Source organism: Furipterus horrens, unplaced genomic scaffold (genome assembly GCF_987537825.1).
Source record: "Furipterus horrens unplaced genomic scaffold, mFurHor1.1.pri manual_scaffold_10, whole genome shotgun sequence".
NCBI classification, from domain to species: Eukaryota; Metazoa; Chordata; class Mammalia; order Chiroptera; family Furipteridae; genus Furipterus; species Furipterus horrens.
The window spans coordinates 38129695-38150256 of NW_028327180.1; the positions used below are offsets into that span (position 1 = coordinate 38129695).

The 20562-nt window shown below is 53.6% G+C and overlaps 3 protein-coding genes across 3 annotated transcripts; 2 read left to right on the forward strand and 1 right to left on the reverse strand.

Moving 5' to 3' along the window:
• Positions 1–10: 10 nt before the first annotated feature.
• Positions 11–9875, forward strand: SF3A2 (splicing factor 3a subunit 2). Its single transcript, XM_090289220.1, has 9 exons — positions 11–471; positions 3975–4138; positions 5486–5557; positions 6556–6602; positions 7109–7218; positions 8174–8223; positions 8303–8443; positions 8827–8895; positions 9010–9875. Exons 2-9 carry the CDS (start codon positions 4013–4015, stop codon positions 9745–9747), a joined length of 1353 nt encoding a protein of 450 aa, XP_090145346.1. The 5' UTR covers positions 11–471; positions 3975–4012; the 3' UTR covers positions 9748–9875.
• Positions 9876–10575: 700 nt separating this feature from the next.
• Positions 10576–13516, forward strand: AMH (anti-Mullerian hormone). The gene is made up of 5 exons (XM_090289222.1): positions 10576–11090; positions 11791–11930; positions 12116–12245; positions 12334–12493; positions 12576–13516. The coding sequence occupies exons 1-5, from the start codon at positions 10670–10672 to the stop codon at positions 13441–13443; spliced, it is 1719 nt and encodes a 572-aa protein (XP_090145348.1). The 5' UTR covers positions 10576–10669; the 3' UTR covers positions 13444–13516.
• A 194-nt stretch (positions 13517–13710) lies between these two features.
• JSRP1 (junctional sarcoplasmic reticulum protein 1) lies at positions 13711–17577 on the reverse strand. The gene is made up of 7 exons (XM_090289221.1): positions 17519–17577; positions 16430–16519; positions 15935–15972; positions 15644–15773; positions 15088–15258; positions 14375–14469; positions 13711–14265 (listed from the first exon to the last, which is right to left on the reverse strand). Exons 2-7 carry the CDS (start codon positions 16482–16484, stop codon positions 13801–13803), a joined length of 954 nt encoding a protein of 317 aa, XP_090145347.1. The 5' UTR covers positions 16485–16519; positions 17519–17577; the 3' UTR covers positions 13711–13800.
• Between the last annotated feature and the right edge of the window lie 2985 nt (positions 17578–20562).

Genomic DNA, 20562 nt, shown 5'->3' on the forward strand with positions numbered 1-20562 from the left:
TGGCGTCTCGGGGGCCGTACGGACAGAGTGGAGCGTTAGTGGGGCGTAGGGGATAGTGGGTGAGACGGATGATTGTTGTATGCAATAAGTTGGACTCCGGGTGGAAACAAAGCACCCCTACGACTGATGGCGCCTTTCACTGAAATACACAGGAATAGGCGGAGCAGGGGAATCGCAGCCCTCTCTCCCGCGAGAACAGTCCTCGCGCCAATTAAACCGATTGAGGTAGTTTTGAGAGCCTGGTGGGCATGCGTACTTCCTCTGCCGGCCCACATTTTTCAGCCGCGCCCCGTTCCCTCGAGCCTCCAGTGTTTCGCCTCCATCGCTGGGCGGGCCGAACATGCGCACGTGAGAGATCCCGCCCCTTTTGCCTCCGGAAGTGCTTCCTCAGCCCGCGGCGCCTGTTCGCTACACGAAGTCGTAGTGGCGGTGGCGGCTGGAAAAGCGACAGAATCGCGGCCTCGGGTGCAGGTGAGCAGCAAAGCGAAAGCGGCGAATCCGGATCTCAGAGTCCGCTGGAAGGGAGCGAACGTGGGCGAGGGGCGCCTGCGGTGCAGACTGAGGACAGACGACTGCGTCGCCCACTACTCAGGAACTTTAGGCCTGTGTCCCCGGCGCCCACTCCAGTTCCGCTCACTTAGAACTTTCCAATGACCCGCTGAGATTGAATTGGGGTCGCAGCTCACATGGTGCCTTCCGTGTAACCGAGGAACTCTCTTGAGCACTAATTTGCATCCGTTAGTACACTGGCTCTGTGGTCCGGGAATCGTGGTTCCGCTGAACCTGTTTCTATACCTGGAATGGGGGTAACAGTGGTCACCGGTTCCAGGCCAAATAATAATTAAGGTCCTGGAGACAGTCCAATACGGCGCCCAAGGCCACCAGAGCCCTTTAGCTGGCCCCATGTCGCCAGCAAAGACCCGAGATTATTAAATGACTTTTCCCACCGGTCAGACTGTGATGCCTGAACCGCTCTTTCGTATATACCTTTGGCAACGCAGAACGAGTGAGAGAAGCTCCTGATACTAATTTGTTTGCCAGTTTTAAGGAGATAATAGCCTGCTTATAAAAAGCTATCATTCATCCCTGCTCTCTCCTTGGCCCCAGAAGCCACTTCTGCTCAGTGCTTAAAGCCAGTCCTTTGTAAAGAACAATTCTTTCTGGATGTGTCGCCTTTCGACCCGGCCTGCTGACTTCCTACTGTGATTGATGAGGTCTTATTTCTGCCCCCCCCCCCACTCCATGCGTGGATGTGGTTATGTCTTGAGCATTACACAAATCATTAGTTCTATTTTCTGAAGCTAAAAATATGATATACTGTTAAAGCAAGTAACGTTCATCTGTGCCGCTTTTCCTGTACTATTCTTTTTTCCCCTCAAAGCTAATTCATTTTCTTTGCCAGTTAAATTTTTTTCTCAAAGCTCCAGCACCTCAGACACCAATAGGTTGTATTTTTCCACAGATTTAAACGAATTGATCCTTTTTTTTCTTTCCCCCACGGAAACATTTCTCCCAAACGCTGACACTCTCCTGCTCCACTTTGTTCTGGTTGTTTACAGTGAAGCAGTTGTCCTCGAACTTTATGTTAGTGCTCTGCTAGGTTGGGTTCTGTTTGTAATCTAACCATTTCTTCCTCTTTCTTCTATAAGCTTATCTCCTGTTAGTTTTTGAAGAAATTGATTCAAGATTGGTTAATTTATTTTGAGTCCTTGGTTAATTGAAAATGGCTTTATTTATCCTCACAGTTTGGGTATAAAATTAAAATTCCAAGTTGAAAATCTGCATTTAAGGTGCGAGAGCGTTGCTCCTCTTACCGGATCAGTGCTGTTCTGAAAGGTCTGGTCCCATTCTGCTTTCTGACCTTTTTTTTTTTTCTGTCTAGTAGAAACAGCATTTTCCTCAATGGTGTAAAGTTTCATGAGCCATTTATTGAGGGTCTTTTTGTTTATATGGGAAGAATTAGATAATTTTCAGTCCTGAGACATTTTCTATTCTATGGTAATGTTTATTTCTTTGATAATACTCCCCGTGTTTCTTTCTGTTCTCACTCTGGAATTTCATCTAGATTCTTGCTCTGCTACTTTTTATTTTTTTGTTTTCCCTTATGAGAGATTTCTTTGACTTTTATTTATTTTAAAGATTTACTTATTTATTTTTAGAGGGAGAGGAAGGGAGGGAGAGAGGGAGAGAAACATCAATATGTGGTTGCTTCTTTCACGCCCCCAAGTGGGGACCTGGCCCACAGCCCAGGCATGTGCCCTGACTGGGAATCGAACCAGCAACCTTTCAGTTCATAGGCTGGCACTCAATCCACTGAGCCACACCAGCCAGGTTTCTTTGACTTAAAAAAAATTTTTTTTATTGATTGATTTTTAAAGAGAGTGAGAGCCCCGACTGGTGTGGCTTAGTGGGTTGGACATTGTCCTGCAAACCAAAAGGTCACCAGTTCCCTTCTCAGTCAGGGCACATACCTGGGTTATGGTCCAGGTCCCAGTTGCAGGTGCATCAGAGGCAACCAGTTAATGCTTCTCTCCTTCTCTGGTCCCTCCCTTCCCCTCTCTCTAAAAATAAATAAAATCTTTTTAAAAAGAGAGAAACATTGATTTGTTGTTCCACTTATTGATGCATTTCATTGGTTGGTTCTTGTATGTACCCTGACTGGGGATTGAACCCACAACCTTGGCATATGGGGACAACATTCTACCAACTGAGCTCCCGACTAGGGCAGATTTCTTTGACTCTTACCTCTAAGCATTTGTATTCAGTTGTTTGGATCATCCGGTCTCTACTTTCCAAGGGTTCATTTCCCAGACTGACCTTTAGCATCCTGTTCTAGATTTTTTTTTTTTTTTTTAAAGAAAAAATATTTTATTTATTTATTTTTAGAGGGAAGGCAGGGAGAGAAACATCAGTCGGTTGCCTCTTGCATGCACCCTGACCAGGGATAAAGCCCACAACCAAGGTGTATGCTCTGATGAGGAGTTGAGCCTGAGATGTTCTTGCTTTGCGGGACAACGCCCAGCCAAGTTACACTGGTTAGGGCTCCTGTTCTAGTTTCATGGTACAGTAACGTCTCTGATTATTAAGGAGGATGTTACTTTCTGTTGAGGTTTCCATCAGATTGCTTTTTCCCTGTGTGCCATGTGGTATTTTTGTGTCATTTATGTGAAGTTACCAGCTCTTTATGTGAGAGCTGTGCTTCTTGTCTTGTAGGTCTCCCTGCTCAGTGGATCTGGCAAGGAGCTGTTGTTTTCTTTGGGGCATGAGGCTCTTTCAGCTCTTAGTGCCTGAAAATACTTTTCCCTGGTATTCTTTCCCCAGAAAAATCTCCTGAGGTCTCCCTAGGCAGGGGGCCTCCTGGCTGGGTCAGTAGGCAGGTTTTGATGGACTCCCCCTTTTTTTCAACCTGGCCCTCACCCGCAGCCTCATCTTGTGCCTGCCTTTCCCACCTGAGAGGCTCCTCATTCTAGTTTTTCTCAATATGAAACTGATTTCCCTGGGGAGCCAGTGGTACCTGGGCAGGGACCTTCATTCAGGGTGGGGATGCTGCCAGGGCAGGAATGATATGGGCTATGAGTAACCAACAGTTTGGTTTCTGATAGTTACTTACTTTTACTCTAATTTGGTGAGCAGTTAAGTATTTGCTTAAGTTTGAATTTCCTTGAGCCAGTCAGGTTTCTCACAGCAGGTACTTCTCAGCACCAGCTGGCCACTAGCAATTTAGGAGCTCATTCTGGCCATTTCGGAAGGAACTGGGCTTGTTCCAGTCCCATGAAGATGGGTCCCATGGGGGGTTTTAGATGTGGTGTGGGGTTGCGGAGTGAGGGGTAAGAAATGGGGGTGGGCCTGTGGTCTCCCTTGCCTGCTCCCTCTGCCAGGCTTAAGTACCCCAGGCCCAGGGAGGCCCCAGTGACAGACAGCCATGTTCTGTAAGCTCACCACCTCTCCCCTTTGCCCCCCACCTCACCCCTCAGGTTTCTCTCCAGTCTGATAAAGCCCCACGGTCCTCACCATGGACTTCCAGCATCGACCTGGGGGAAAGACTGGGAGTGGGGGAGTGGCCTCCTCTTCCGAGAGCAACCGTGACCGCAGGGAGCGCCTCCGGCAGTTGGCCCTGGAGACCATCGACATCAACAAGGTGAGCTGAGGCCAGAAGGGGGTTCCTACAGCCTCACTCTCACCCTGGAGCCACATTCCAGATGCTTGCACCTGTGCTCTTGAGCAACGGCCTTGGGCTTCTCATCTGTAAACAGGGGAACTTGACCTAGAGCAGCAGGTCTCTACTGCTCACCCAAGACTCCTGTCAGTTATCCCACATTTAAAGGGTTTTTTGTTTTCCTTTTTTGTTTTTTTATTGTGCAGGGCACTTTGGTTTTGTTTGTTTAATCTAGCAGCATGGAAAATCTCCAGTGGGAAGGGCCATGATAGTATCACATGAATTGATATCATTCCAGCCATAGGCAGTGAAGGGCAGCATTTTAGTTCAGCCACACAGAGGTCTTAGTAGACTAGTTCTCCCCCTGGGCACTGCTGACATTGGTCAGTGTCAGTCTGTGGGGGCATCCTGGCCACAGTGGGGTGTCGAGCAGCATCCCTGCCCCCCAGTGCCAGGAGCACCCCCAATCTGATGACCACAGATGTCCCCAGATTTCTCCCGGTGGCCCCTGGGACAGAGTGGCCCAGGTGAGAGCCTGGAGATCAGTGTATGGTTCCCTTTAGACTTTGAAACCCCCTGAGGTATATGGGGCCCTTGCATGTGCTAGGCACCCCCAAAGTTCCTCAGAGGCCTCACTGTGATGTCGGTTCTGTAAACTGTCAAACAAACAAAACCATTATTCCAGATGAATAAACAGTTGGGGAGTGGGGGTCATTGTCAAAGATGACACAGTTCCTGGACAGTGGAGTTAGGATTTGAACCCCACAAGTCTGCTCCATGCCTGCAGTCAGCAGCACTTCCCTGATGCCCCATTTTTGCAGTCACCTGTCCATGGCCTTTCCCTTAACCTGCTTGCTTGTGTTCTACCTTGTGCTGTGACACTTGGAAGGCTAGGGGGGGACTTGTGGCCAGATCCCTGCCTGGCCCAGGAGATGGACAACCAGCAGTGCTCTTTGGGCCCTGCATCCTTGCAGATCTAAAAACTGATACCAGTAGGGAGCCAGGGACTCCCCGGAGACCCCTGCTGCTCAGAGTGGGGTTCAGGGACCAGCAGTGTCACCGCCCACCCCAGGAGCTTGTGGCAGATGCAGTCAGCCCCCAGCTCCGCGAGTAGACTCGGGTAGTCCAGCAGCACTGCCCTTGCAGGCTCCTGCCATGCCAGCCCCAGGCTTCTTCTAGTCCTCAGTCTCAGAACATCTGCCCCAGAGGACAACAGCCACCGCTCCCTTACCAGCCAGAGGAAAGCCCTGCTTCTCAAGTACTGTTTTCAGCAGATGGTGCCACATGGTGCTATCTTCCTGGCTCTGATGAACTGTGCCTCTTTCCCAGGACCCTTATTTCATGAAGAACCATCTGGGCTCATATGAATGCAAACTGTGTCTGACGCTCCACAACAATGAGGTAAGTTCTCAGTGACTGCTCCCCACGTTCCCTCCCTGTCCCAGCAGACAAGCTCTCTGGCAGGATGTGCTGCTCCCACCTGTCCTCCAGGCTCTTGTCTTGTTAACCTGACAGTCATTCAGAATGTGGCCAAGGACAAAGGTGCTCTGATTGGTGCCTGCCACTCATTCCTTCACTGAGCCCAACTTCAAATGCGTCTTCTTTTTTTTTTAATATATTTTCTATTGTTAGCTTTCTAAAAATATATATATATATATATTTAGATTTTATTTATTTTCAGAGTGAAGGGAAGGGAGGGAGAAAGAGAGAGAAACATCAATGTGGTTGCATCTCACGCTACCCCAACTGGGGACCTGGCATGTAACCCAGGCATGTGCCCTGACTGGGAATCAAACCAGCGACACTTGGCTTGCAGGCCCACGCTCAATCCACTGAGCCACAGCAGCCAGGTCAAATGTGTCTTTTTAGGAGAGACACTGGTCACTCCAAATGAAGGCTGAGCCCCCTCTATTCCCAGCCTTCATCTTGCTCTCTCAGCCCCACTGGAGACCGTCAGTGCTTCGGATTTGCTGCTTGTCTATTTTTCTTTAATACTATTGGTGCATGACATTGTTACACAGATATGCATCTGTGAGCATGGGGCACATTCCAGAACATTTGACATTGGATTATGAGGTCCCTAGTGGTGTGGCTCCAGTTCATTTCCTTTGATGACTGAGATCACCCATACAGAAGTCTTGACAAGTGCTCACGTCAGGCTTACCATGCAGGGATGAACAGGTCCTATTTGTCCGTTCCCCATGTTGTTGAACATTCGCTTTATTTTCGAGTTTGTTCACAACTAGACAATGAGCCTGTATGTCAGGGTCTCTCCCTTCTGCACTGTGGACACTGGGGCCCTGCTTCCAGCAGGAAGAAAGGAGGGCAGGCCTGGTTATATGGCATCCAGTCCCCATCCCTGCTCACTTTGTCTTGAATTGTGTCCCTTCCCACTCTAGGGGAGCTACCTCGCACACACCCAGGGGAAAAAGCACCAGACTAACTTGTGAGTATGTCACCCCCATACTTAGTTCAATGCCCTAGGTCCCAGGTCAGGGGCTGGCACTTCTCTGGGATCTCTGTGAGCCATGCCAGATGATGCAGAGGTGGTCTGGGGCCAGCCTGGCCTGTGATCCGGGCATTGAGCCCTGCCTAGCAGGGGTGGGTGGGTGCGGTTGCCCGGTGCTAGGGGAGGAATAAGACATGCTCCTTACCTAGCAAGAGTGAGGGTTCTGTAAATGGAGAGAGGTGTGGGGTTATCAGAAGGTTTCCTAGTAAGGGACAGTGGGAAATGTGACAGAAAGAGAAAGATGTCCATGCATGTCTCATCCATTCCATTCATACCCTGGGACCCCCATCTGACCCCCATTTCCCAACTCCTTAACTTAGCAGAGGCTCTTCAAGGTCAATGCGGGGGCAGGATGGTTCCTAGCACCTGGGCCTGTGGCCTTGGCAGCCTGTGTATGTGGGGGGGGGGGGGATGGGGGGTACAGTGCTGTGTCCATCCTGCAGGGCCCGGCGAGCAGCCAAGGAAGCCAAGGAGGCCCCCGCCCAGCCGGCGCCAGAGAAGGTCAAGGTAGAAGTAAAGAAGTTTGTGAAGATTGGCCGCCCAGGCTATAAAGGTAAGTTTGTCTGGGGGTAAGTTGGCCCACAGCTGGCATGGGCAGGAGTGAACCTTTTGGCCAGGACCCTAGACCCATCTCTGAGCCATACACATACTGATCTCCACCTGCCCACACCTCGCTGCTTTCAGGGACCACCCATCCCACCCCTTCCCAATATGAACTTTCTCAAACATGACCGTGTGGACATCGTGTCCCCTGTGCACCTGCCAGGCTGTTGTGGGAGCTAGTAATTCTTGGCATTCCTAGTGGAGATGAGTGATGTGTTGGGAAGGGCAGGAAGCCTGGTATGCCCCTTTCTTGTTGAGCTTGGAACTGGATCTTAGAAGAGAAAGTGGAGTGACAGGATAAGGGTCTGTGTTACCTAATTCAAAAAGCCAGTTACATGACCCAGGTGGAATATAGGGAACTGTGTTCTAACAAAAGATGGGAGTGTCCTATGTGCGACTGGCATTGCAGACAGGACATAGTGTGCAAAGGCCCCTGGGCATGCCGGCTTATGAACCAGGTCCACAGTGGCAGGATCCACATGGGGCCACCAAAGGCTTTTTGGCTGTGATAGGCCTTCGGTCTCTGTCATGAGTGTAGAGGAAAAAGCTGGAAGGCTTATGGGGAAGTTTGACGTGCCCAGGAGCTGCGCCGAGGACAGCATGGAAGCCACAGGGCTCTAATGTGAAGGGCACCCTCTCCTGGAGGCAGGGGTATAGGCCTCACTTGCCCCACACACCTGTTGCCTCCTCTCCTCAGTTCCTGCTCACAGTGCTGTCCCAGGCTGCAGGGGTCAGGGTAATGCAGAGCTGTTCTGCCACCATCTGTATGGTCTTAGGCAGGTGGTACCTACAGCACAGAGTCCTCCCAGGCCTGGGTGGTGCCCTACAGCCAAGTGACCTCCCTGGGGTCCTGGCTTTGGGAGGGTGACAAGCTACCCTGGACCTGAGACCCTCCTGTGTTGCAGTGACCAAGCAGAGGGACACCGAGATGGGCCAGCAGAGCCTCCTCTTCCAGGTGAGATGAGGCCCGGTGCCCAGTCATGAGGGGAGGGGCTTCTAGGAGGCAGTGCTGCCACTTGGCTGTATCCCACCAGATTGACTATCCCGAGATCGCCGACGGCATCATGCCACGCCACCGCTTCATGTCTGCCTATGAGCAGAGGATTGAGCCCCCAGACCGCCGCTGGCAGTACCTGCTAATGGCTGCTGAGCCCTACGAGACCATTGCCTTCAAGGTAGCTTGCGCTGCGCATTCTAGGGGTGCCTTTCCCAGTAGGACCTTGTCTCTGGGGTGGGAAAGGGCATCCTGAGGAAGTGGCCACTAAGAGCGGAGCCCCCATGTGTCCAGCAGTGACATGCCTCTGTACCAGGCTAGTCAGGGATTCCTTGACTGTCCTGTGCGTGGGAAGATACTGGTGAACAAAATAGCATAAACTATGACTTCCCTGGGGTGAAGAGCTAGAATGTAAGCCGTATCTAGTACCCCCAAACCAAGCCCAGTTCCCTCACAAAGTCCTCCCCGACTGGGCCTGCTCTAACACTGAGGTGCAGTCCCTGCCTGAACCTGGGCCCTAGGGTCGCAAAGGCCCATCTTTGTTCCCTCCCTCGCCCTTCACAGGTGCCGAGCAGGGAGATTGACAAAGCCGAGGGCAAGTTTTGGACTCATTGGAACCGAGAAACCAAGCAGGTAAGTCACTCTAGGTCTGGGCAATTCCAGGACCTTTTGTCAGTTGCCCTGGCTGTCCTGTCTCTCCACCCAAAGCCCCAAGGGACTCCATTCACCTTTCCTGTTTCTTTCCAGTTCTTCCTTCAGTTCCACTTTAAGATGGAAAAGCCCCCTGCTCCACCAAGCCTGCCCGCTGGGCCCCCTGGAGTGAAGAGGCCACCACCCCCACTGATGAATGGTTTGCCCCCACGACCACCATTGCCTGAGTCTTTGCCTCCACCTCCACCAGGAGGCCTGCCTCTGCCTCCCATGCCTCCCAGTGGGCCTACACCCTCAGGGCCCCCAGGTCCTCCCCAGCTGCCCCCACCAGCTCCTGGGGTCCACCCGCCAGCACCAGTGGTCCACCCACCAACATCTGGGGTTCACCCTCCAGCTCCTGGGGTACATCCCCCAGCACCAGTGGTCCACCCACCAACATCTGGGGTCCATCCCCCTGCTCCTGGGGTTCATCCTCCAGCTCCAGGAGTTCACCCTCCAGCTCCAGGAGTCCATCCTCCAGCCCCAGGTGTTCACCCTCCCCCATCTGCTGGAGTCCACCCCCAGGCCCCAGGGGTACACCCATCAGCTTCTTCGGTCCACCCACAGGCCCCAGGGGTCCACCCCCCAGCCCCTGGGATCCACCCTCAGCCTCCTGGGGTCCACCCCCCTCCTCCTGGAGTTCATCCTCCAGCTCCTGGGGTACATCCCCAGCCTCCTGGAGTTCACCCGTCAAATCCTGGGGTCCATCCCCCAGCTCCCATGCCCCCGATGCTGAGGCCCCCGCTGCCTTCAGAGGGCCCTGGAAACATTCCACCCCCTCCCCCAGCCAACTGAAAAGCTTTCCCCTCTCCCTGCGAGTTTACTCTCCTGTTTCGCTGTCTTTTCCCACCAGGTTGAAGTTTGGTGGTTTTATATGGGGCTGTGCCATGTCCCCAGATCTCATTAAACACCTTCCCCAAGCACTTGGATGCATTGCTGTGTCAGTGGGTGGGAGGGCATTCTGTGGCAGCCCCTCTACCATATTTGGGAGTGACTTGGGGTCAGGCTTGAAGACACTGTGGCCCACCAGAACACTGGTAGTTGGCCCTACATGTCAGCTGTGTCCTGAAGACTACAGGGTATATAGATGACAGACATGACACTGCCAGCCAGCCCATCAGCCAGCAGTGAGTCTGGGATCCATCCTTTGGGAGAGCAAAGCAGAGGATGCTCTGTCCTTGGTGTCTCCAGGCCAAGATTCCTGTGGTCCTGTGGTCCCTTGATTCTCCAGGGGCAGAGTGAGTGAACAGAAGACTCGGGGAGCCTCAATTGAGTCTGGAGACCACCCACCTCTAGCCGTGCCCACCCACCTGGTGGTCTGAACACATCCAGACAGCTGGTACCATTCAGGCCCAGCCGTGCTCAGGGAGGGGGTTCTGCCCCTCTGCCCTCCTCCAGGCCCAACCCCACAGTTGTTGATGTTTGGCCCATCTGGGCTGGTCACTCCCTGCTCACATTCCCACTCCCATCTCCAGAGGGAAAAACTCAAGGACAGTTGGACACATTGGTCACAGGCCATACTTTCTATCACTGGTAGGAAGGAGATAGGCAGCCAGGCTGGAACAGAAGGGGCTTTGAGGAGGTCCAGGCTTGCAGTGGATCTCAGGCATTGGCCCCCAAGGCCATGTCCTGGGAGGCGTTAGGGGCTGTCTTCTAGCACAAACACCCTGGGCTTGCCCATATAAGCAGGGTGGCCCAGCCCCTCACAGTTCCCAGGATGTGGGCTGCACCTCTCTCTTGGCTGGTTCTGCTATGGGCAATGGGGACCCTGCTGGGGGCCAGGACCCCCAGAGAAGAGGCCTTACCTGGGGAACCTCCTGCCGGCACCAGGGGTCTCATCTTCCACCCAGACTGGGACTGGCCTCCAAGCAGCCAACAAGACTCCCTGTGCCTGGTGGCACTGGGTGGGGGTGACAATGGCAGCAGTCCCACCCTGCAAGTGGTGGGAACCCTAAGGGGCTATGAGCAGGCCTTCCTGGAGGCCCTGCGTCAGGCCCACTGGGAGCCCCGTGACCTGGTCACTTTTGGGGTCTGTACCCCCTCCCATGAGCATGCTGCCCTACTCCCTCTACAGTGGCTTCAGGCGTGGCTGGGGGAGCCACGTGGGCAGCAGCTGGTGGTCCTGCACCTGGATGAAGGTATGTGGGGCCCATGTCTGCGACTGAGCGGGATACCCTGCTGTGCTCCCCAGTCATTTCCATTACATGATGACCATTCTCCGAAGTAAGATCCTAGGCCCCTCCCTGGCCTCCTGGGAATGTTGAGGCCTATGGCCCTGCTCCCTTGGGCTGGAGAGTCTGTAGCCTGGGAGGTGTGTGCCCTTATCTTTGCCATGTCTGGGGCTGGACGTCCCCAATGAATGTCCCATGCCAGACCACCCCTCCTGCAGTGCCTGGAAAGGTTCCCACTCCAGGAAAGGGCCAATGGGGGTGGGGAGCCAGTAACCCTAAATGTATAGTGGAAAAGTGCCCCTCCTACATAGCATGAGGCTTGGAGTAAGAGGTAGCTTGTCCCTAGGGGCCACTGACCTCAGATACACAGGGGAAGGGGGCTGCCCAGGTGACACATGGACCTTTGCCCAGGAGATCCCCAAACCCAGAGACCTCAAGAGTTCAGGGATGACAGGCAGTAGCTCACCCCCCTCCCCACCCTGTCAGTCCTCCCATGTGTGTCCTGGCAAGGTCTTACACCTGGTGTTCAGGAGTGTCAAACCACTCCTACTAGTGTCCTATGGCTCCCAGTTGGTATGGAGCTCTCCCTCCCTGCAGAACAGGCTTGGGCAAGGGGCTCAGGCCTCAGGGGCTCAGCTATACCCCTTTTCTGTTGTCCTGGTGGCAGTGAAGTGGGAGCCAACACCCTCGCTGAGGTTCCAAGAGCCTCCACCTGGAGAAAGACCCCCAGAGCTGGCGCTGCTGGTGCTGTACCCCGGGCCTGGCCCAGAAGTCACTGTAACAGGGGCTGGGCTGCTGGGCTCCCAGGTACCAGGATTGAGTAGGGCATTCCCCTACCCCCATGAACCCTCACCCATAGCAGGAGAGGGAGGGAGGGTTTTTTTTTAACTGTGCTCCAGGGAAAGGCCTCAGGTGTCCCTGGTAAAACCTGGAAGGGGTAGTAAGGGTAGTGGGCAGAGCAGGGCTGGCATCCTACGCCCCTGCCCAGCCAGGCTGAGTCCCTATTTCCTCAGAGTCTTTGCCTATCCCGGAACACCAGTTACCTGGCGCTGGCCGTGGACCATCCCGCGGGAGCTTGGCAAGGCCGGGGTCTCGTCCTAACTCTGCGGCACCGCAGAGATGGTAGGCCAGGCCGAGAGGAAGTGAGGGAGGTGAGAGGGGAGCTGCCCTGGACCTCAGCCCTTGACTCAGCCTGGGGCCTTCCCCTCAGGTGCCCCCCTGAGCACCACCCAGCTGCAGGCGCTGCTGTTCGGCTCTGACACCCGCTGCTTCACGCGGATGACCCCAGTCCTGCTCCTGTTGCCGCGGTCCTGGCCCACGCCCATGCCCGCGCAGGGTGGGATGGCTACTGTGCCCTTCCCCTCACTCAGGTGCGTGCTGGTCCAGTCCAGGGTCGCGGGGAGGTGGGGATGTCTTTGCCTCGTGCCCACACCAGGAACCCTCGCCTTCCAGTCCAACCCTGGAGTCCGAGGAGTCGCCGCCCAGCGCTGACCCCTTCCTGGAGACGCTCACGCGCCTGGTGCGCGCGCTGCGGGAGCCCCCTGCTCGGGCCTCGGTGCCACGCCTGGCTCTAGACCCCGCTGCACTGGCTGGCTTCCCGCAGGGCCTGGTCAACCTGTCGGACACAACGGCGCTCGAGCGCCTGCTTGACAGCAAAGAGCCCCTGCTGCTGCTGCTGTCACCAGCGGCTGCCACCGCCGGGGACCCCAGGTCACTGCAGGTCCCCGTGTCCTCGCCCTGGGCAGCGGACCTGGCGCACCGTGTGGCCGCAGAACTTCAGGCAGCTGCAGCTGAGCTGCGTGGCCTACCAGGGCTGCCGCCCGCCGTCCCACCGCTGCTGGCTCGCCTGCTCGCACTGTGCCCTGGGGACCCCGGGGACCCAGGCGGTACTGGCGGCCCGCTGCGTGCACTGCTGCTGCTAAAGGCGCTGCAGGGCCTGCGTACAGAGTGGCGTGGGCGGGAGTGGAGTGGGCCGGCGCGGGCACAGCGCAGTGCGGGGGCTGAGGCCGCAGACGCGACCTGCGCGCTTCGAGAGTTGAGTGTGGACCTTCGTGCGGAGCGCTCCGTGCTCATCCCTGAGAGGTACCAGGCCAACAACTGCCAGGGCTCATGCGGCTGGCCGCAGTCCGACCGCAACCCGCACTATGGTAACCACGTGGTGCTGCTACTCAAGATGCAGGCCCGCGGAGCTGCCCTGGCGCGCCCACCCTGCTGCGTGCCCACGGCCTACGCTGGCAAGCTGCTCATCACCCTGTCGGAGGAGCGCATCAGCGCGCACCATGTGCCGAACATGGTAGCAACCGAGTGCGGCTGCCGATAACCCTGCGCCGCACACCAAGTGGCGCCTCTGTCCATATTTATTCAGACCCCAAGCATTATCCCAATAAAGACCACAAGCATACGGCTGTGGAGCCTGTGCATATTTGGGGGCAGGCGGGCTCCTTCCACCAGTTCTTTAGCGCACAGAACTGGATCATCCCAGTTGGCACTGCCTCCCCATTTCGCTACTCCACGCCTGTCTGAAATTCCCATCTCTGTCATTCAGGCCCTGGGCCTATTCGGGGTCGAGATGCAAAGGAGCAGAGGATGTGGGGGTCGCAGGACTCGCTTTATTTTGCTATAACTGAGGGCTTCCTAGAAGAGGTCTCGGGATTCTGCTGCAGGACCCAGGCCTGGTTCAGTCCCGCCCCTTCCCGGTACGGTGCTTCTGGCGGCCCAGAGGCCCGTCTTCCGCATCGGGGTGCCGCAGGGACGCCCAGGCCTGACTTTTTTTGTGCTCAGGGTCTCTGGAGTCCCGCACCCAGGACCGATGGCCCCCTTCGCCTGCCTTCCAGTGCCGGGGTAGGGCTTCCCGGACCTCTCTCGTGGCCCGTGGTTTCTCCGGCTTTCGCGATCTCTCCTTTCGCGGCCTCTCTTCCTTTCGTGGCCTCTCCTCCTTCCTTGGCCTCTCCTTCCGTGGCTTTTCTTTCCACAGCTTCTCCTTGGGCCCTCCGTGGGCGAGGGGTGCGCGCTCCCCCCCAGTGGCCCCCCCAAGCTCCCCTTCTCCCTCTTCTGCAGCCTCCATGCTCCTGGGAATCTCGGTCCTTTCTTCTGCCTCCTCCTGGGGCACAGAGGGTCCCGAAGAGGGGGCCAAGGGCTTCAGCTGCAACGCAGAGAGTGCGGGGTGATAGGATCAGTGTAAACCCACAGGCCTAGGCCCCTCCCTCCGAATGAGTGTCCAACCGCTCACAGTTGTTGAAGGAAACGCTTACCGGGGGTGACGCTGGCTTCTTTGGTGCCAAGCTTGGCGGCGGCACCCATGGCTTAGGGACAGGTGCAGGGGCGTCTGCCTCCCCAACCACGACGTCTGGGAGGGGACAGGAGCAGTGCAAATCAGTCTGGACAAGAGCCCGACGGTGCAGTCCACCCCAGGCCTCATTACTAAAATTCCCTCTTCCCAGGGAAAGGCGAAGGGAACCGGTAGTTCCATTGGGCAGTTGGAGGCTGGGCTGAATCCCTCTGAGCTTTTGGAAAGAGTTCCCAGTCCCCACTGCTGCGGGCGTCCCCTTCCCTCCAAATCTTCTTCATTCGGGTTGCAAAAGGGGCAGGAGCGCCCTGGCGCAAGAGGAAGGCTCACACCATAGAATGGGGGGTGGAGGAGGCTGGAGCATGCAGCCCATCCTGGGCGTGCAAGGTCAGGTGCATGGGAGGGGGTGTTCATGGGGGAGGGAGGTGCACTAAGGTCCATGGTGTGGGGACCCAAAAGAGGCACTAAAAGTCCATCCTGGAGAGGGGCCCAGGCCAGACCTTGGAGATGCACGGTGGTACCTAAACAGGAAGTGCACAAGAGGGGAAGGAAGAGGAGGACCCCACATAACGTTCATGCTAGGGGTAAGGTGGTGCTAGGGAAGGGGGAGTGACGTGGGCCTGTCCCTGGCAGGGGTGGGGGACGTAAAAGGCCCTGGCCCTGGAGGCACAGGCTCACCGCGACACAGCTGGAAGGCTGAGCCCAGCAACGCCATCAGCGAGGCAAGTACCAGGCACTTGTTGAGTGATAGGTCTCCCCAGGGCAGCTCCTCGCTCAGGGCTGGGGGTGGTGGTGGCGGCTGCTGAGGTGGCGCAGCCTGCGCCTTCTTGCGTGACGGGCTCCGCGGGGCTTTGGGAGCAAGTGTGGGGCTGGAGGCAAATCCAAGGGGTGGACCTGCACCCTAAATTCGGTTCAGCCCTGCCTGGCTGTGCTGCCCTGGGCAGGGGAACTAAGTTTGGCAGCTTCACTGGGATCCTGAGAATATTCTAGATAATTAGCTGAAGCTTAGTAGTGCACCTTAGCTGGTGTTATCATGAATTAACAGAGGCTCCCAGACATTTTGGTTATTCTTGTGACACCTGGACACCACTCAGCCTGAAGCCCATATGGAAACACCCTGTCTCTCCCTCCCACCCCAACCCCCACCCTCAGATCCAAGGACCCAGCCCAGGACCTACTTCCCATGTCTGTTCATACCCACCCCCCACTTCACCCCTGCCTCATGCAAACCGACTTGCTCCTGCTTTCAGCCTCTCCTTGCTGAGTCCTGGGGCCACTTTGGCCACAGGCTCCTTTTCTGTCTTCTTGGGCCTGATATCCATTCCACCTGCAGGTCTCCTCTCAGCCTCTGGCTCCTGAGAATTCTGTGAGGAGTCACCAGTCACCAGTTTTTTCTTTCTGTCTTTCCTTTAAGGGAGCCCAAGCCCTTCCCATGGGCTGTAGAGACCCACCCTCCTTGGCCAGTGTATCCCTGCCTCCAGGGAAATCCTGGGCTGAAACTCAAGGACCCTGGCTGGCTACTCACGTGGGGCCAGGTGCTGGAGTCGGCCAGCCTGGGCAGCACTGTTAAGTGGGAAAAGAGGAAGACTCAAGGCCGTGGGGCTCCCCAGGCTAATCCCACCCTCCTCTGAGCTCTGCTAGGCGAGCAGCAGGTGGTTGCTCCCACTTTACAAATTGGAGAGCAGACAGGTTCAGAAGCAGCCTCACCCAAAGGCATACAGCACTTTCCTGAGAGGCTGGGATTGGAAACCTGACCTGTGTGGTTCGGCTCCTCTTTTTTGGGAGGCTCCTTACAGACACCTGAGGCAACAATGGGCCAGAGGTGGGGAACAGGAGCACAGTTTAAGCCAATGCAAGGGTCCAAGTCCTGGTTCTCTGTAGGTGAGCTACCTTGCTCAACTGGAGAATGGGGGCATGAGCTTCATCCTGCCAGCACTGCCCCCCTACACCAGGCTATCTCAAGCCCTGTTCTCCCAAGGCCTGCCTGGGCAGGGATCAGCCAGGGCAGGGAGGTCCTCACCTGCCTGGCAACTGCCCAGGCCTCCATCTGGCTCCTCCAAGGCCATGGTTGTCATAGAGATATCTGAGAAGCAGCAGGTCCAGACTTGAGCTGTAGGGGCAAGGAGGTGGGGTAGATATATCTTGCATTTACTGAGCCCCTGCTGTGGGCCTAGGCCTGACTTGGGGGGCAGGGCTCTGAGTACATGTATTATCCAGCCTCTACTTCCCCCCGCCCCTTGAATGACCCTCTACATTGAGCCCCCTTCGCTTGGTAAATTCAGATTCACTCAGGGCATGGCCCAGGCACCCTTCCTGAGCCCCCCAGGCCTGCCTTGGGCCCCTCTCTATCACCCAGCATCTCTGAGCACACAGTGGAGGCTGCTGTGGCCCAGAAAGGGCTGCGACCCGTCCAAAGTCACAAAGAGATGAGCAACAAGCCCAAACCAGAACCCTGGGCCCCAGAGTCAGCTCATGTTCCCTGAGACCAGAGACTATTTTTATCTGTTGCCCAAGGCCCATGCTACAGGCCAGCATGTGGCCCATCCCCTTCCCAGGCCTTTGCCCTGAGGGTTTCCCCTCTGGACAACCCTCACCTGTCATACCTGGTACCCAGTATACCCCCGGCCCCCTAAATCTAGGAGCTAAAGTTCCAGCAGCCAGGACTAGCCTCACTTTGGCCACAAGAGGAAGAGAAGGGTGAGGGGGCCCTGGGGGCCTCTTTATCCCAACACTTGGGTCCCTGTCTCCTCCCACTGCCTCTGCTCCCACAGGGCAGAGGAAGAAACTGAGGTTGGGGACAGAGGCATTGGCCAGAGGTCGTGCAGAACTTGAGGTCAAACCCAAGTCTGCCATCTGTCCAAAGCCCTGCTTTTCAGGGTCCCCTGTGCCTCTGGCTGCCTGTGTTAATGTGTCCCATCCCTGGGCAGAAAGGTGACCCTTCTCTGGGACTGCAGCCGGGCAGTGGGGGAGCCCAGTGGGCATGGTGTGCACCTCTAGGTATGTAGGGGGGCAGACACAAGAGTTGGGGACACCCATGGACTTCAGAGACACCCTCCCCAGGCCCCTGGAGACCCCCACCTCTGCACAGGACTCCCCCTTCCCCACTTACTCCACAGCCGCCACGCTGGGCCTGGTGGACTGGATGGAGGGTGGCCCTGAGAAAGACAGCAACAGGTGGCCAGAAGCAATGGCAGCGGGGTGGGCCAGTCAGCTCTGTGGCCAGAGCAGGAGGGGGAGGAGGAAGGCCAGGCACAGCTGTGGCATTCCCCCCCTTGCAGGAGGGCCAGGCATTGGCTGAGGAGTGACCCACCCCCACTTCAAGATAGAGTCACTGTCAGGTTGGCCACATTGACCCTGGGAATGTTATTTCTTATCTCTGAGCATCAGAAAAAGGGGTTCTTGGGGTTGAGAGCACCACAAAGGATGTTCCCCTCACTTTCTCTTGTGGATTCTGTCAGCAGGCCTTTATGAAATACCAGTTGTGTGCCACCCCTATAGGTGGCATGACCTGCAGAGCCCAGGGACATCAGGGAGGGCTTCTTGGAGGCCCACTCTGCTGGCTGACCTGGGCTAGGCACCAGCTTGGAAGCCTCATTTTCCTCATCTGGAAAGTGGGGTCACTTCCTCCTGGAGGGGAAATGAGGTCAAAATGAGTTACTCCATATTAAAGAATCACTGGATAACTAGAGGCTGTGTCATGTCACCTAGTCATACATGCACACTTTAGCTTAGTCCATCATCAAACATGCCCCCTCCCAACCTAGCCCAGTGGTATGGGAAATTATTTTGCCTTTTTTTTTAAGTGACAGCTTTACTGAGATACAATTCACACGCTATACAGTTTACTCTTTGAAAGTGTACAATTCAACAGTGTTTAGTACATTCGTACAGTTCTGCTACCATCATCTCTATTTGCAATAATTCCAGAATACTCCATCACCCCAGAAAGAAACCCCATCCCCTTTAGCAGTAGCTCTATAAACCCCCATCTCCCCCAGCCCCTGGCAACCACTAACCCACTTCCTATCTCTGTGGATTTGCCTGTTCTGGACATTTCACATAAATGGAATCACACACCATGTGGCCTTTTATGTCTGACTATATGCACATATAAGTACAGATACTAAAAATATACACAATATTAAGGAACTAGTAAAGAAATTATTGGTCATTGCTAGCTTGGAGGAAGTTATAAGGAAACAGAGTAGCAAAAACGTATTTGAAAATTATCCTGCATATGATTTAACTGAAAGAAAAGGTTTTATAAAGCAACTGTTAAAGAACTAATTTCTTGAGCTAGAGGACAGAGACAGATGACTTTTTCCATGAATTTAAAGAGCTGATTCATGGCCCTGAAGGGCATGGCTCAGTTGGTTGAGTGTCACCCACTGAGTGAAAGGTCACTTACATGCCTGGGTTGCGGGCTGGTCCCCAGTTTGGATGTGTGCAAAAGGCAACCAATGGATGTTTCTCTCACACATCAATATTTCTCTCCTCTTTTCTTTCTCCCTCCCTCTCCTCTCTCTAAAAATAAATAAATGAAATCTTTTAAAAAAGTAAAGATCTGATTTACATCATTATACCAGCAGAGAATGTATTTCCTTTTCTAAATCCTTGAAAGCATTGTGTTGGTAGAATTTACTGCTGACTTTTTTATCTTGAGTATTACGTAAATTTGAGTTTGCCATTTTATTTTTTAATCCTCACTGGAGGACATGCTTAGAGGGGAAGAGAGGGGAAGGGGAAACATCAATATGAGAGAGAAACACTGAACCTGCAATCTAGGCATGTGCCCTGAGTGGAAATGAAACCCGAGACCTTTAGATTTATAGGATGACATTCTAACCAACTGAGCCACACTGGCCAGGGCTTGAGTTTGTGATTTTAAATTGCATTTCTATGTAGTTTTTAGTTTAAAATTTTGCATTGCTGTAATTGTTCCTTGCTTTTATAGTTGTATTTTGTACATTATTGGTTTCTTTATATGAAATCATAGGTTCTTGGACTGTTGTAGTTTTTAGTGCAGTTAAAATTAACTTAAGACCTACTTTTAATCAAGTAGAACATAAACTATAATAACTGGCATTTATATATGCAGAGACCAATGCAGTATTTAGTAAATAAAATATTCTGAATATACATCTGTCAGTGTAAAAACTCAGGAGCAGTGTGTTCATATTAAGAATATACAAGCAGCTGGCCCTAGCCAAGTAGGTCATTTGGTTAGAGCACTGTCCAGATATGCCAAGGTTGAGGGTTTGAGTGATTCCCAGTTAGGGCACATATAAGAATCAACCAATGAATACATAAATAAGTGGAATAACAGATCAGTGTTTCTCTTTCTCTCTCAAAAAACTCAATCAATAAAAAATTGTTGTATATAAAGTTCTTTTGTGTAGATCAATTTTTAAACTCATATACATAGGTATCTTCATAATTATAAACTGTGAAATGTCAGTGTTCAGCCACATGGTATCACAGAGCAGTGAAAGTCAGAATTCAGTGAAGAAAACAGTGAAGGACCAAGTAATTCTCCTCTTTGCTTTGAAAGTGTCATCAATTTGTAGTTTTAGTGTCAACTCTGCAGTGGCATCTATAGATACATTTTATGTTAGGATAGACCAAAATCAACATATCAAAACTTTAAAAATTTGGGGACAGTGAGATTAAATACAAGTACATTAGGCTTATAATAAATGACATATTTAAAAATTTTAAAGAACAATTTGAGCCCTGGCTGGTGTGGCTCAGTGCTTTTGAGTGCCAGTCTGCGAATCAAAAAGTTGCTGGTTCGATTCCAAGTCAGGGCACATGCCTGGCTTGCAGGCTGGATCCCCAGTAGGTGTGTGCAAGATGCAACCAGTTGATGTTTCCCTCACATGTCGATGTTCCTCTCTTTTTCTTCTTCCCTCCCCTCTCTCTAAAAATAAATAAGTAAAACCTTAAAAAAAAAAATCAGTCATTTATCCCTGGCCAGGTAGGTCAGTGGGTTAGAGCATCGTTCCCATACACCAAGGTTGCAGATTTGATTCCAGGTCAGAGCACATACAAAAAATAACCAATGAATTTGTAAATAAGGGGAACAACAAATTGATGTTTCTCTCTCTCAAATCAATTTTTTTTAAATAAGAAGATAAATTATTTATTTATTTT

What these genes read in the sequence shown, in the direction of transcription:
- SF3A2 (XM_090289220.1), top strand. Translation starts at nt 4,013, where the DNA reads ATGGACTTCCAGCATCGACCTGGGGGAAAGACTGGGAGTGGGGGAGTG. An exon ending in TGACGCTCCACAACAATGAG is followed by an intron (nt 5,558 to 6,555) that starts GTAAGTTCTCAG and finishes TTCCCACTCTAG; the next exon opens with GGGAGCTACCTCGCACACAC. An exon ending in AGCAGAGCCTCCTCTTCCAG is followed by an intron (nt 8,224 to 8,302) that starts GTGAGATGAGGC and finishes GTATCCCACCAG; the next exon opens with ATTGACTATCCCGAGATCGC.
- AMH (XM_090289222.1), top strand. Translation starts at nt 10,670, where the DNA reads ATGTGGGCTGCACCTCTCTCTTGGCTGGTTCTGCTATGGGCAATGGGG. An exon ending in GGTCCTGCACCTGGATGAAG is followed by an intron (nt 11,091 to 11,790) that starts GTATGTGGGGCC and finishes TCCTGGTGGCAG; the next exon opens with TGAAGTGGGAGCCAACACCC. An exon ending in CTGGGCTGCTGGGCTCCCAG is followed by an intron (nt 11,931 to 12,115) that starts GTACCAGGATTG and finishes CTGCCCAGCCAG; the next exon opens with GCTGAGTCCCTATTTCCTCA.
- JSRP1 (XM_090289221.1), bottom strand. Translation starts at nt 16,484, where the DNA reads ATGACAACCATGGCCTTGGAGGAGCCAGATGGAGGCCTGGGCAGTTGC. An exon ending in CCTGGGCAGTTGCCAGGCAG is followed by an intron (nt 15,973 to 16,429) that starts GTGAGGACCTCC and finishes CCCACTTAACAG; the next exon opens with TGCTGCCCAGGCTGGCCGAC. An exon ending in ACTCCAGCACCTGGCCCCAC is followed by an intron (nt 15,774 to 15,934) that starts GTGAGTAGCCAG and finishes GACTCCTCACAG; the next exon opens with AATTCTCAGGAGCCAGAGGC.